The sequence below is a fragment of the Podarcis raffonei genome, chromosome 13 (assembly GCF_027172205.1).
Source record: "Podarcis raffonei isolate rPodRaf1 chromosome 13, rPodRaf1.pri, whole genome shotgun sequence".
Lineage (NCBI taxonomy): Eukaryota > Metazoa > Chordata > Lepidosauria > Squamata > Lacertidae > Podarcis > Podarcis raffonei.
Window position 1 is genome coordinate 29486657 of NC_070614.1, and position 14786 is coordinate 29501442.

At 40.2% G+C, this 14786-nt stretch overlaps 1 protein-coding gene across 1 annotated transcript; it reads left to right on the forward strand.

Annotated features, from left to right (window-relative positions):
* The first annotated feature begins 670 nt into the window (after positions 1-670).
* On the forward strand, positions 671-1633 carry LOC128400374 (olfactory receptor 10A7-like). The gene has a single exon (XM_053362554.1). The coding sequence runs from the start codon at positions 752-754 to the stop codon at positions 1631-1633; it is 882 nt and encodes a 293-aa protein (XP_053218529.1). The 5' UTR covers positions 671-751.
* The last annotated feature ends 13153 nt before the right edge of the window (positions 1634-14786 follow it).

Sequence of the window (14786 nt, forward strand, 5' to 3'; positions counted from 1 at the left end):
TAGAGTGCTTCGTCCCCATTGGCATGCTTTCAGTCTGCCCGTATGTATAACTAATCTCTTCTTAACCACCAGAGTCTGCAGGGGAAACCTCCATAGAATCGCCATGCATTGTGTGATATAGTGGTGTTTCATGAGTAGAAGCATTTGCTTCAGGCACCTGCACAGATATTTGTTCTCATCTCAGAGGTAAGTCTTTCTTTTGAAATGCTGACTAAACCTCATTGTGGTTGTTTCTTTCACAAGACAAAAGCACACTGATATAGGAGGAATGAAGAGTACTTGACTTGATCACCTGGATCAAATGACCAAAAAGCATGCCTTTCACAAGTATTTTAAAAAACTTTATCCTATATATTTCAATGATATCCCCAGAACAGTTTATAAGAACTGAGGGGAAAACTGTAGGGATTGCCAGTAGAGAAGGATGAGTGAACTTTTGTCCCCCCAGATGTTGAACTCCAATTCCCATCAGCCCCGAACAACATAGTGAGTGGTCAGGGATGATGGAAGCAGTAGTACAACAACATCCAGACCACTGCAAGTTCCCCATCTTTGTGTTAAGGTGATCCATATAATTATAAATGAACTGAATTGTCTGCAAAGTAATTTTTGTTTTTCCATTTCCTTTTTTTAGATGACTTATATTCTGGAATATAAACTGGTAAATCATACCCTGACACCTGATTTCATTTTCCTTGAATTCTCCAATAGCTCTGGAACACAAGTGTTATTCTGTGTTGGGTTCCTTGCTATGTATACTCTGACACTTTTGGGAAATGGCCTTATTATCACCCTCACCCTGGTTGACTCAGCCCTTCACACACCCATGTATTTCTTCTTAAGGAACTTGTCCTTCTTAGAGATCTGCTACACCTCAGTGACCCTCCCCAAGATGGTGGTCAATTTTGTGTCTGAGTCCAAGAGCATCTCCTTTGCTGGTTGTGCTGCTCAGATGTATTTTCTTCTCTCGCTTGGAACAGTTGAGTGCTATCTGTTGGCTGCCATGGCCTATGACCGCTACATGGCCATCTGTTCCCCACTGCATTATCCACTGATTATGAATCAAAAAGCTTGTGCTCAGATGACAGTTGCCTCCTGGCTATGTGGCATTGTGATGCCTCTTGGCAATGTAATTTGGATATTCACCTTGCCCTACTGTGGTCCCAATAAGATTAACCACTTCTTCTGTGATGTGCCACCAGTGCTGAAGATGGCTTGCACTGACACCACAAGGAATGAGATGTCAATTCTTGCATTCAGTGTGCTAATCACATTATCTCCGTTCCTGCTGGTGCTGGTTTCCTACATTCGAATCCTTTTCACTGTACTGAACATGCCATCAGCTGAAAGTAGGCACAAAGCCTTCTCTACTTGCTCATCACATCTCATAGTAGTTACCTTGTTCTACGGTTCTGCCAGTGCCATGTACCTGCGTCCCAAATCCAGTCACATTGAGGACATAGACAGGCTGGTTGCTCTATTCTATTCCATTGTTACACCCATGCTGAATCCTATGATCTATAGTCTGAGGAACAAGGAAGTGAAAGATGCCCTCTGGAGGTTGAGAGGGAAGAACATGCTTCTCTGTAAACTCGGTAAATATATTTGTTGGAAAAGAAGTTGTAAAAAATGAATAATTCATACTTCATTTTGTTTTATTTTGCTTTTGTTTCTCAGGGACCCCTACAGTAGGTTATTCAAGACTATTTATGCTAATTTCAAAAGGAAGATCCTGTTTCCACTTATAGAGGCACATCAGCTCTTTTTCCAAAATGTGCCCTGACCTACTTCCCAGATCTACTTTTTCTTCCTGTCCTTCACATATTTTAATTCTCTGCACAATATTTCTATTTGCTTGAGTGTATATTTAATGTAGCACAATGTAGTACATATTTAATGTCAGAAGAACCTCTAAACATAGGACCTACTCTGAGGTCTGTTGCTGTCAGGTGATGAGTGGTTAGTCCTAATTAATTGTCAGGATTGAATTAAGATTGTCTAGGTTTCTTTAAATTATATATATATAGATATATATATATTAGTTGGGAACATAGGTGTTGTGAGTAAAGCAACAACACTTGAAATAGGTTACCTTAACCAATGGGGGCCTATAGACAGAAATGAAACCTTCCTTCTCACTGATTCCTTCTCTTCTAGGAACTAATGCTGGTAAAGTGGATTACTTCATTTCATGCTTTTATTTCCTTCTTGCTTATTCTCCAAGTTTAGTGAGTCCAAGCCAGGTACAGTATGAGTTAACATGTGCTAGTGTTAGCTCCATCTTGGTGACATGTAAAATCTATACTTACTATAGAATGGCTTTGTTTGCTTTGAGTAATAAACCTCAAGTGTTCTTTATTCTTTCAACCAGCAGTCTTACCAGACTAGTTCTTTCTGCACACTGCTTCAATATGTTTACCAAACTCCAGCAACAGGAAGCTCCCTTACCTTGAGTGAGACCATTAGTCTGTTTAGCTCACTGACTAGCAGTGACTCTCCAAGGTTTCAGGTAGGAATCCTTCCCAGCCCTACCTGAAGATGCCAGTGATTAAACCTAAGACCTTCCACTTTACCACTGAACTGCAGCCCTTTCCCATAATAGCTAAAATTCAGCAAACCAGTACAATGTCAATCTGCAACTTTACACATTTGTCAATAGCAATTCTGCTGCACTTTAAGCATTAGAACTTCACTTTTCATAAATGAATATAATTAGTTTTATAGACATTAGCTGGGTAGTACCAATTTACATCCCAGAGGGTATGACTCTGATAATTTAGTTTGCTCACATGGGAATCCTAAAAGATCTCATTTAATGGTTGTAGTCAAACAAACAAACCATTTCAGTTAAACTGCCCTCCAGAAAGACAGTTTCCTCATGATATGGACCAAATACTGTGCGGGTAAAAATGGTCAACTTTCAAGAAATAATATCATAAATTCTCCTACATTTTTAACAAGTCCCTTGGTGACTAGTCAGTTTGCATTTTGGAAATACTGTCATTTTAAATAAAGCCCCTGGGGCATATTAAAACCTCTTAATAGATGGGCTTTTGAGTAAATCAAACAATATAATTCCATTGGGGATTTTTTTCCAAAAATGTATTTCTTCATTTTGAACTCAAAATGAGATGTTTCCAAAAATTTATCATTTGCCCGAAAATAAATGTTGGAAATGCAAAGAGACTGAAGGTACATTCTTTCACCTTTGGTGGACATGCCCAAGGATTAAGGCTTTCTGGGAGATGATCTATAATGAAATGAAAAAGGTATTTAAATTTACCTTTCTGAAGAAACCAGAGGCCTTTCTCCTGGGCATGGTCGGCCAATTGGTGCCAAAGAAGGACAGAACTTTCTTTATGTATGCCACAACAGCAGCAAGAATACTTATTGCAAAGTACTGGAAGACACAAGATCTACCCACCCGGGAAGAATGGCAGATGAAGGTGATGGACTACATGGAACTGGCGGAAATGACTGGCAGAATCTGTGACCAGGGAGAAGAGTCGGTGGAGGAAGATTGGAAGAAATTTAAAGACTACTTACAGAAACACTGTAAAATTAATGAATGTTAGAATGATGTTGGAATGAATTTATGTGATTTTAGCAGAAATGTTACAAAGGTTTAGGAAAAAACAGACTGTTAATTGGTGAAAGGAGGGAAAGTAAAGCTACATTAATATTAAGATAAATTACAGGATAAAAATTGGAAAAGATGGGAAGGATTTGCTGAAATAGCTAACTGAACTAGAATACAAAAAAGGGAGGTGTGAGGAGGTAAAGGAAACAAGCAAATGAAAGATAAGTTATGGGAAGGTTCGATTTGTTTTTTTTTAATTGTTTCTATTTTTCTGTTTTTTTATTGTGATGTGTTACCTTGTTTTTGTTTAATTTGGTGTTTTTTCTTTTTTCTTTTTATAACCTTAAAACTTCAATAAATATTACTTTTTTAAAAAATGAGATGTTTCAGTGGTGTAGAACAATTTCTTAACCCTAACAAAATCAAAGGGGCTTCAAATTTCCCATTAATTACTATTATGGAAGGTTCCTATAAAGTTAATTATCCCAAATACATGGTATCACAGTTGGTTTGCAAACCTATTACTTGAATACTAGACATGTTGCCATGATATGAGGAATGGTTGCAGATGAAATTTTGTCTCTTTCACACACCATATCAAGAAAACAGTCAATTGCTCAATTTCAGTTTGTAGGACTGTACTAGCAAGCAATGAGGGCCATCGATATCATGCGTGATGTAAGACATGGCATGTCGCCATCACCCTCTCAGGCTGTTGACTCTGGCCATGGATGAGATCCAGGCACTCTTGGAGTAAACTGATTTTCATCATCTGAAGCCCTTCTTCTTGTGCCCCTCCATGAGATGTCTGGAGGGTGGCAACCTGAGAATGGGCCATTTCTGTGTTGGCTCCACATTTGAGGAATGTTCTCCTCAGGGAGGCTCACCTGGAATCTTAATTGCGTATATTTAAGTGTCTTAAAGAGGGCACGTATTGTGGTAAGACCTGAAAAACCAACACCTTGTGTTGTGGGTGGGTATGATTGGTCAGCCACAACACCCAATTGGTAGGTCCCTTGAAGCTGGGTGAAATCTGGCCAATGGGGTGCAGTCCAAATGGATCAAGGGACCTTTACATACCCATGCACGTGACCCAGAGCTTCCTCTTTCGGCGCATGCATTCGGAACACCCGCCCACCTCTCCCTACTTTTAGGGCTTTGCGCTTGACCTTGCTATGCCATCGTGTGTTGTCTGTCATTGGGACAGGGGCACGGCAAGAATTTAACCCACTTGGCTGATTGGCTGTTGCCATTTTGGTTTTGCCTGCCACATAGCAAATCGTCACAACTTGTAAGGTTGTGGATAGGCTCTGGTTCAGGTGATAGGGATAGGAGAATGCTCTTGCCATCCCTATGTGAAGGGTATTCCATTAAAGGAATCCAGGGACTCAATGGTTTGGTCAACCCCTGAGAGGGGGTTGTGCCCGTGCCTGAGTCCAGCGGGACATTTGGGTGGTGGAGATACGTGTTCCTGGCTTTCCACTTATCCAGGTGTTCACCCTTGGCTGACCTATGCTGGAAACCTGGGTCAGCGCTACCTGCATGGCAGGGAGCTATTCGAACCAGAGTCTATGCAACCAGTCACTTTCTGTAATCAATAAAGTTGTGGCCCAAATTCTGCCAAAAACCAAAACCAAAATTTGAGTCAAGTGTGAATTTATTTAGGGGGGAGGTTTCTGAGTCTGAGCACGCAAAAAATTCTTCTTCTCCCATGCCTTTGGCTAATTAAATAATCTATGGACTTTTAAACTGTGTGTGTATGGGTGTATGTGTTATGTATTTTTGTGTTTTCTACTGTAAACCACCCTGTGATCCTTGAATGAAGAGCAATATATAAATTTAATAAATGGATAATAAATAAATGCTGGTCTTTTAGGTGAGAAAATGCTAGGTGTTAAAGATGTTGAAAATTAAATGATAAAATGCAAGTAAAAAAAGGAGAAAATTGGAATTCAGAATGGGGGTGGGGGGAAGTCCACATTGCATTTGGTATGTTGGAAATGCATTGAATATTTGGGAAATTGTAAATATAAAAACTTGAAAATAAAATTTATTAAAAAAAGAAAAGAAAATGCTAATTGTCTGTGATCTCTTGAAACACCAGGCCCATATTAAAATAACGAGCATTCACACTTTATAATGTGGGTGCCCTTTGCGGGATCGCGCACGGTGCTACAGTTCCCAGGGAACTTACTAGTATAGAGGGGGCTGGCTTGCCTCTCAGTGTTATTATTTGGAGGTTCATGCCCAGCCTCAGTAATCAAGTTTCTTGCTGGGAGGCGGGCCCAGCCCATTTATAAATAGGGGGTGGAGCCGAGAATAGCCAGGCAGTTGGCTCTGGAGATTCACCCTCCCTACCCTCCCTTTGTTTAACGTTTTCTTGTTTGCAGGTTAACTTTTTTTTCCTGTTTAGCGGGTGCTGCTATGGTCTTTGACTGGTTGCTGTTGAAGGACCAGGAATAAATTTTCCTGCATTGGTAGCAATTCGTCACAACTTTGGCGATTATGGCCTTGGGCGGAATCTGTTAGTCTTTTATTTCCTATATGGTGTGTGTGTGTGTGTGTGTGTGTGTGTGTGTGTGTGTGAAGTGGTGACTCACCCCCCCCTGCAGCGGCGATTCCAGGGTCCCCCTCTTAAAGGGGTTATATAATGGGTGTCACTGGCCATAAACCGAAAGGCTGTCAGTGAACTACCCTTTGTGTGGGGATATGGGCTGGGCTGCCTGCTACACATACGCCTTGCAGTGCACCCCATATCCCATTTACCCTGATGTTCCCCAGTTCCCCCAGCTGAGGGGCTGGGAGGGGTACACACCCAAGGCCTAAGCCAAGGTCTTCCTACATTCGGAAGTTTAATAAAGTTGTGGCCTAATTTTTAATTCCATAACATTGTCAGGAAGACCAAAATTTCAATAAAGTATGGGGAAATTTTATATTATATTTAGGAGATCACTGTAAAGAATTGAACCTTTTAGCAGGACTGGCTACTTAATAAATGGCTACTTAATAAATTTTGACATTTTGAAATACAGTGGTACCTCAGGTTAAGTACTTAATTTGTTCCGGAGGTCCGTTCTTAACCTGAAACTGTTCTTAACCTGAAGCACCACTTTAGCTAATGGGGCCTCCTGCTGCAGCCGGGCCGCCAGAGCACAATTTCTGTTCTCATCCTGAAGCAAAGTTCTTAACCTGAAGCATTATTTCTGGGTTAGCGGAGTCTGTAACCTGAAGCGTATGTAACCTGAAGCATATGTAACCTGAAGCGTATGTAACCCGAGGTACCACTGTATCACTTGACCATATAACACAGGTCCTGAAAGAACTACATTGGCTCCCGATACATTTCCGAGCACAATTTAAAGTGTTGGTGCTGACCTAAATGGCCTCGTCCCAGTATTCCTGAAGGAGCATCTCTACTCCCATTGTTCATCCCGGACACTGAGGTCCAGCTCCGAGGGCCTTCTGGTGGTTCCCTCACTGTGATAAGTGAGGTTACAGGGAACCAGGCAGAGGGCCTTCTCGGAAGAGGCACCCGCCCTGTGGAATGCCCTCCCGTCAGATGTCAAGGAAATAAGCAACTATCTGACTTTTACAAGACACCTGAAGGCTGCCCTGTTAGGGAAGGTTTTACTGTCTGATGTTTTATTATGTTTTATATAAGCCGTAGTCCACAGTTTAATCTGGGGACTGGTTCCTATATTATCTGGTGCCTGATGTCAGCAGCAAGCATGAGTTTGTGACAGCTGGCTTGCATGGATTGTTTTATTTGTATTAATTCTTTCCAAGACAGTGTCACAGGCCATGATATTACGCAGATTGTGAATTGTTGGTTTGGAAGGATGTCTACAGGAGTGGGGAAGTGAGGGAGATCACCTTGCCCCCCCCCCAGCTAGTTGTTGCCCAGTAGCATGTGAAGTTGGTGGAAAGCACTTTTTCACCCACAGAGTAGCTATTTTGAATATGTTTGCGTACTCAATGCGTGGTGCGTGTGCACTTTCCCCCCAGCTGGATAAATGGGTCTCTACCATGAAGGCCCATATTTTGCATATTTTGCTTTCCTGCTTTTAACTGTATTTAATTACATTATGTGTAAATTGCCATGAGATGGTGGTTTAGTTGGTGGTTCATAAATTAATGGCAATAATAATAATAATAATAATAATAATAATAATAATAATAAAAAAAATACAGAGATAGACATGTCAATGTGATGTGTGAATCACACACAGAGAGAAGTGGTGAACGAGAAGGAGAAAGGGTGTGAATGTGTGGCATGTGAGAAATGTAGCGGTGTGTGTTGACAGGCTCAGGCAGAGTTCTCATGCAGCTTCAACAAGCTTCTTTTTCTCCTGCTAAATCTATTGATTAAAGATCCTCCTTTCCCTTTTTAATCCAGTTCTCAAATCTAGCTGTACATTGTCTTGGTGATACCATGGTTTATAAATTTCCAATGCCTACTCATTGACCTTGATATTTGATAATGGGCTGCATATTTGTGAGTTCTTGCTTGATCATAGCAGTCCCATTTCACATTTGGATCCTATTAACTTTAAACTTAGGGGACACATACTGAAAGGTGCTTGTGCCAAAAATATGTTTTCTTTCCTAGAATGGCAGAAGTGGGGAAATTACATTATATTATCAGACATGACAATTCCTAGGATGAATGAAACCCATATTCTGCCAGGCTCTAGACAAGCCTCTTTAATTGTTGCTCTTGCTTTTGGCCCTTATTATCCAAATCACATGCAGGTATTATTTCTCTTAAGATATAACAAGTACATAGTTTTCAAGAAATGCTCAGAGGATACAAAATAGAGTACCTGCAATTACCAAGGACTAGGGAATAGAGACCAAACCTATGTTAGACTGGTTTCTATCAATTCATGTTTTTTGGTTGTTGGGCTTGGGTAGATTTGCAAATTGGCCTTAATTATCCAAATCACATGCAGGTATTATTTCTCTTAAGATATAACAAGTACGTGTTCTTCAAGAATTGCTCAGAGGATACACAATAGAGTACCTGCAATTAGCCAGAGGACTGTAATGGGAAAATTCTCCTAGGAATTCCAGTGGCCAATAAAAAAATAAATCACGTGCATTGTGAAGGATGCCATAAATATGCCACTTATTCAACACCAGGACTAGGGAGTAGAGAACAACAAGTCTATGTTAGACTGATTTCTGCCAACTCATTTTTTTGTTGTTCTTTTTGGCTGTGGGCAGATCTGCAAATTAGTCATTAGAATCAGGCTCTTGCAATCACAGAGATTCTAAGCCTGTGCTGAAGTTAGATTTGCACACAGAATGGTGACATTAGTAATTTTGGAGATATAAATAGATCAACTGAATTTAGATTTGCATTGATAATGCTGATATTCATAATTGTGTTGCTGCTACTGCTGCCTCACATAGCATGCAAGGCTCAAGATGTTCAGTGTAGAAAGTGGCGTTCCAGACTGATTCATCCCAGGTTTTATCAACGTGGAGATTTCACCTATGGAGCCATCATTTTTCAGAGTGCCGTTTCTCTGTCTCCAATTACCTTGAACAGACATCCTGATTGGGAACAAGTACCTAAAGTGTTTGTATAAGGAATCATTTCTCCTTCCTACTTGTCTCTGTTATGTTACATTCTGCAGCAGAAAATAAAGAGACTGAGCTTTGGTTCTTTGCAACCCTGATTCTAAAAGAGAAACTTTGAACAGACTAGGGAGAGGTGGTGGAAGGTCCACAGGAATCTTAAGTTTTCAGCCTCCAGACAATGACATGTTACTTTGTGCAATAGGAAAATCAATTAATAAATTAAAGGCATTTTATTTTCCACCTCCCCACATACAAATAACCACTGAATATGTACTGGGGCTTTGGAAATGTCACCTGACTTTTATAGCATTTCCATCCTCTTTTCATTTTTATCTCTCTCCATCACCATGTTGTCTTCCAAAGCAGGATTCTCATGCTGTGGAAGAGTGATGGACAGCAGTACCCAGTTAAGTCATGATATTGAATTCTGCTTCACAAACCAAGCTACTATTCCCACCAAATAAAGGGTCTAAACAGCTGAGTTTTAGCACCATGTATAGAGTGAGGAGCATTCCTCTCATCAGCTCCCAAAACATTACTATATCTCATTGGGTATGTTTGTAGTTATTCAATATAGGAATTAAATATGTCCTTGCCCGGAGACAATCTTGCTTGTAAGTCCTGGATGATCTGCTCCCTTCCATACAGGCCTTGTACCCATCAGGCCTGGGAGGGCAGTGCCCTGACTGAGTGACTGACTGACCTCAGCTACAAAAGCTGCTGAACATACTCTTGGGCTGGGGTCTTGTTTAGCATTTTTTGTTGGGCTGTTTCTTTTATTTATTCATCTTATTTATTTATTTTGAATTTTCACCTTTCGATCTGCTTATGAATCAGATTTTTGTCTGATTTATTTGGAAATTATTTCAGTTTGGCCTTGTACTTTTTGATGTATTTTATTTGTTCATCATGACTTAACCAGAATGCTGCTGCTTTGAGCCCACCCAGAGATGCCTGTGGTGTAGATTACACATGAGGTTTCTGTAGGATTCTGTACTGTAAGCTGCCTTGAGCATGGTTTTAACTAGAGAAAGGCATACACATAAAATGATGGTGGTGATATTGATATGGTAGCTTTGCCTTACTCTTGTGTAAGAACATAATATATAGTAATGAAGCACAATAACTAATTTTTTTTGGGGGGGGACCACTCATGTGCACAATAAACTGGATGAGAGCAGGGCAGTGTGAATTAAGCTGAGGTAAAGATACACCACATCCAAGCCACGTTCAGCAGCAGAGCTGCTGCTGCTTCTTGGACTAAGCCTGGTCTGTGGTGGATTTTGGGGTCTCAGATTTCATGGGCACCCTCAACCTCTCACCTTCCATTATACTTCATTGTTGCAGCACACACTCCGGCTCCATGTGCAGTACAACTGAACCTGTTGAGATGCCCCAAATCTGCCTCTAGGCTTCCCAGGTAATGTCTCTTAGTGGACTATCCTAACTAGCCCCCACTTTGATTCTGCCCTCATACCTCTAGAATGACAATTTTTTCAGCTTCAGCTCAGCGACCCTCAGCTCAGCCAGCTTCAACTCAGCCACCTCAGCCAAGGCTCAGCTAGGATGAGCCAGCTGAGACAGGAAGCAGCCCTCTGACTCACAGATCTGCTGTATTCTAAGATGCTCATCCAAGGGGATCTTGCAAAAGGATTGCTATTTTAGAAAATAACAGCTTCAAAAAGAGCAGAATATACTTGTGACACAATATGCAACTCTCTTTGTAGTGGAGTGACAGAGAACTATCAGCATCTTTTGGCTTTGGCTTTTGCGGTAAAGGAGGTTAATGAAAATCCCCAGATTTTACCCAATATTTCACTGGGATTCAATATATATGATAACACTTTGCAAGCTAGGTGGACCTCTCCTGCTGCAATGCAATTTATTTCACCAAAGGACAGACTTCTCCCCAACTTTATGTGTGGTATCCATGAAAATTTATTGACTATTACTGAGGATGTTACTTTTTCTTACTTTCCCATACCACAAATTTTTGCTATCTACAAGATTCCTCAGGTAAGAGTTTATGTGTGTATGGAAACAGAAGAAATATATACAATTTAAATACTGCTTTCTATTTTAGAAGTGGTTTTGGATCCATCACAAATTAGTTTTTAAAAATATATTTTTATATTCACAATGTTTTTCATCAGAATCATAATTATCTCAATCCAACTTAATTTGCAAGGTTGCTTCTAATGTGATTTCAATTAATAAGACAGTGGTGTGATTTGAGATTTTCTGGATAACATGTAAGATTTAAAATTATGTTTGATGTAAAATTTAGTGAGACCTTGAAAATCTTCAAAAAAAAGTACAAAGTACGAACAATGATTGAGATATATACATGATGTTTTATTAAGAAATACAGCACTGTACAAATGTGTTTGCAGTTCCACCCCGCCCCCAAACATAGAAGCACCACCAATGTAAACTAAACTAAAATATTTCCACACCCTCAAAATATGTTTAGCTCATATATGATTCTGCTTCAGTCATACTGGAGAACACTGACCTCCTTTCTTTCTACAAAATGGTCCCAAAGAGACTTGATCAGTTCAAGGGGATTCTCAAATTACTTGACTTTTTCCAATGGAGGTGGATTGGATTATTTGCTACAGATGGAATGACTTTACAATGGTTCATACAGAAGATGGTTCCAGAATTTTCCAATTATAGCATTTGTTTTGCATTCCTTGACTCATTCACCAGTTTTGAATATGATATTGAGAAAGGAAATTATGACAGAAGTGCTATGTTTTTGTCTGATAAGATCATGAACAGCAAATCCAATGTCCTGGTCTTCCATGGAGAGGTTACAAATATGATCTGTTTGAGATGTCTTCTACAACAAAGAATCAAGCCCAAAATGCAAAATCCAAAAGGAAAAGTCTTCATTCTGACAATCGGGATGGAGTTAAAAACCTACCTCTTCAATCGTATCTTTGATATACAAGATTTCTCTGGTGCTTTATCATTTGCACTTCAGTCTAATGAACTTCAAGGATTCCAACACTTTATTCAGAACAGAAACCCTTCTAATGCTAAAGGAGATACATTTATTAAAGATTTCTGGACAGATCAATTTCGCTGTATATCCCAGGATATTGTTCTAGACCCTTTTGTATTGGGTAATTACTCTGGGAGAGCTTATTCATCTCCCTGCACTGGAGAGGAGAAACTAGAGAGCCTACCTGAGCATGTCTTCCCAAGGAGTGTAACAGGCCACAGCTACAGCTTTTACAATAGTGTCTATGTTGTGGCTCATGCCTTACATGCCATGATATCATCCAGATCCAGAAGCAAAGCAGGGATGAAGAGAGAAAGATGGAGCCTTCATAATCATGAGCCATGGCAGGTGACAAGAGTCCAAACTTGAATCAGGGGCTGGTTGTTCTACTTTTATTATCAATTCCAGTAACATTTAACTGTACATCTGAATGCAAATTGGTTTGTGAAAGAGAAATGAAGAGAGGGATATGTGAAAGGGCACATGAGAAAGAGTGGTATGTTTGAGAGATGTACATGGTGTGTGTTTTTGTTTTCTGTCTTAGTTTCAAGGATTCCCTCTTTGCTGACATAAGCACCCAGTCTCTTTGTTTCTTTGTTGCCCACTTCTCATGTGGTGATGTTGATGGGAACAAGCTTTGCTCTGTGTAGAGAGTTTCCTCCCATATTTTCGGGAAGGGGGAATGATGGTAACCATTCCATCCACACAGCTATTTTTTACATATCATATTTGGAGCTGTTGGCCAGCATGTTTTCATCCATTCAGCAACTTTTTCTGACTGGTTTTTTGAATGCTCTTTGTGGTGTTGTTTGAATGGTCTTTGTGTGTGTGTTGGTGTGAGCATGTTCATGTGCATTGGATGGAAATCATTTGGGCAGAGACAGACAGTTAGGTGGAAGTGTGGTGTGTGAAAGAGAAATGAAGAGAGGGAAATGTAAAAGGGTACAGTATATGAGAAAGAGTGGTATGTTTGAGAAATGTACATGGTGTGTGTTTTCAGAGTCAGGCAGAGCTCTAACGTTGCATTAGCAAGAAACATAAGGAGAATAAGTCCTATATAGTAGCATCCGCTTCATCTGAATTGTTGGTCTTACCCACATTGTGAGATGCTGCTTTAATTAAGGAGACCCAGCTATGTCCCTTAGCTTTATACTATGATGGAGAGGGGGAGCCCTGGTCTGTCCAAACCTTTGGCACTGTAGTCCTCCAAGTCCAAGAACAGGAATATTACAACTCCAGGTCAAGTTAGAAGCAGCAGTGATTCATCTGATGGAGACACTTTTTAGATTGGTCCTGTGCAACCTTCTGCTTCTCTGTTGCCTTCATTCCCTATAGTTAAGAGGTACAAGGCTGGGCAACTTTTCATAATGTTTCTTAATGTTTGTGAGATCTTTGTTCGTGTGATTGCTCAATATTCATATTCAATATTCATTAAGCCATTAAGCAGAGAAAGAGAGAGACAGTGAGAAAAGTGTACACGTAGTGTGTGTGAAAGAGTAATGGAGAAAGGGAAATATAAAATATGGATATGAGGTGACTTATCTATGAGAGTATTAACGACACTTTTAATTTTTGATCGTTTCTTCAGTTTTTATTAATTTTCTGATCATTTTTTAAAACAAATATCCCTCTCCCTGCTCTACCACGGTTTCAAATCGAGCTGTACACAGACATGATGCCCTGTTTGAGTACATTATATACTTTATAATATATATATATACAGTACTATATACATTTAGGCATGTTTGATTATTTTCAGAAGCTTTTGGCCATAAATAATAAACATCTGACCTAGATCTTGCTTTATTAACATTATCTCCATCAAGAGGGCATTGTCCACCACAGTGGCCTTCATGCAAGGGGGGGGGCGGTTGTGTGTTTTTTGGTCTGGCTGGACCATTTTCTTAAATAGCTCCTTTTTCTGTTTTTGTTCCAGCTCTACCATTTTTTGAAAGCTGTGTCATTTAACAACAGTGTTAAGGAGAAGGTTTCCTTTGACCAGAATGGGGAGCTCATTCAAAAGTATGACATTATTAATTTGGTCACATATCCAAACCATTCTTTCAATAAAGTGAAAGTTGGAAGGATGGATCCCCAAGCTCCTCCTGACGAACTCCTGAGCATCAACGAGGATGCCATAGTTTGGCACAGCTGGTTTAATCAGGTAGGACCTCAATGCAGATATTTGGGAAAGTGTCCCAGTTCTCAATGAGGGTGAGTCTTTTGTTCAAAGCCCAACCCTCTGCACAATTTTGTCCTTGCCTATGCTCATTCTCCAACCACCCCAACCTTCTGAGGAGAGATTTCATGGAGGGTTCCCCATTACATGAAAATGTTACTTTCATTCAAGCAAAAATGAAAAGCAGTCCTATGCAGACTTATCCCAGTGAATAAGAGGGCATAGTGTGTGCTTCAAAATGTTTATATTGACAGAAATTACTTTGCATAAATTTCAATATTATGCTGGTGTCAGGGAGTTTCAGGACACTGGTGAATGTGCAGTGGGGGAAGTGGGGCTGGAGTCTGATTGGGAAGGATGGGCAGCAAGGAAGCATGAGGCAGCTGAAGCTGCAGAGTTGGAGGGTGAAGGATTCAAGGAAATGGGGGAAG

Excerpts from the sequence above, each read along its gene's own strand:
- LOC128400374 (XM_053362554.1), top strand. The coding sequence starts at position 752 with ATGTATACTCTGACACTTTTGGGAAATGGCCTTATTATCACCCTCACC.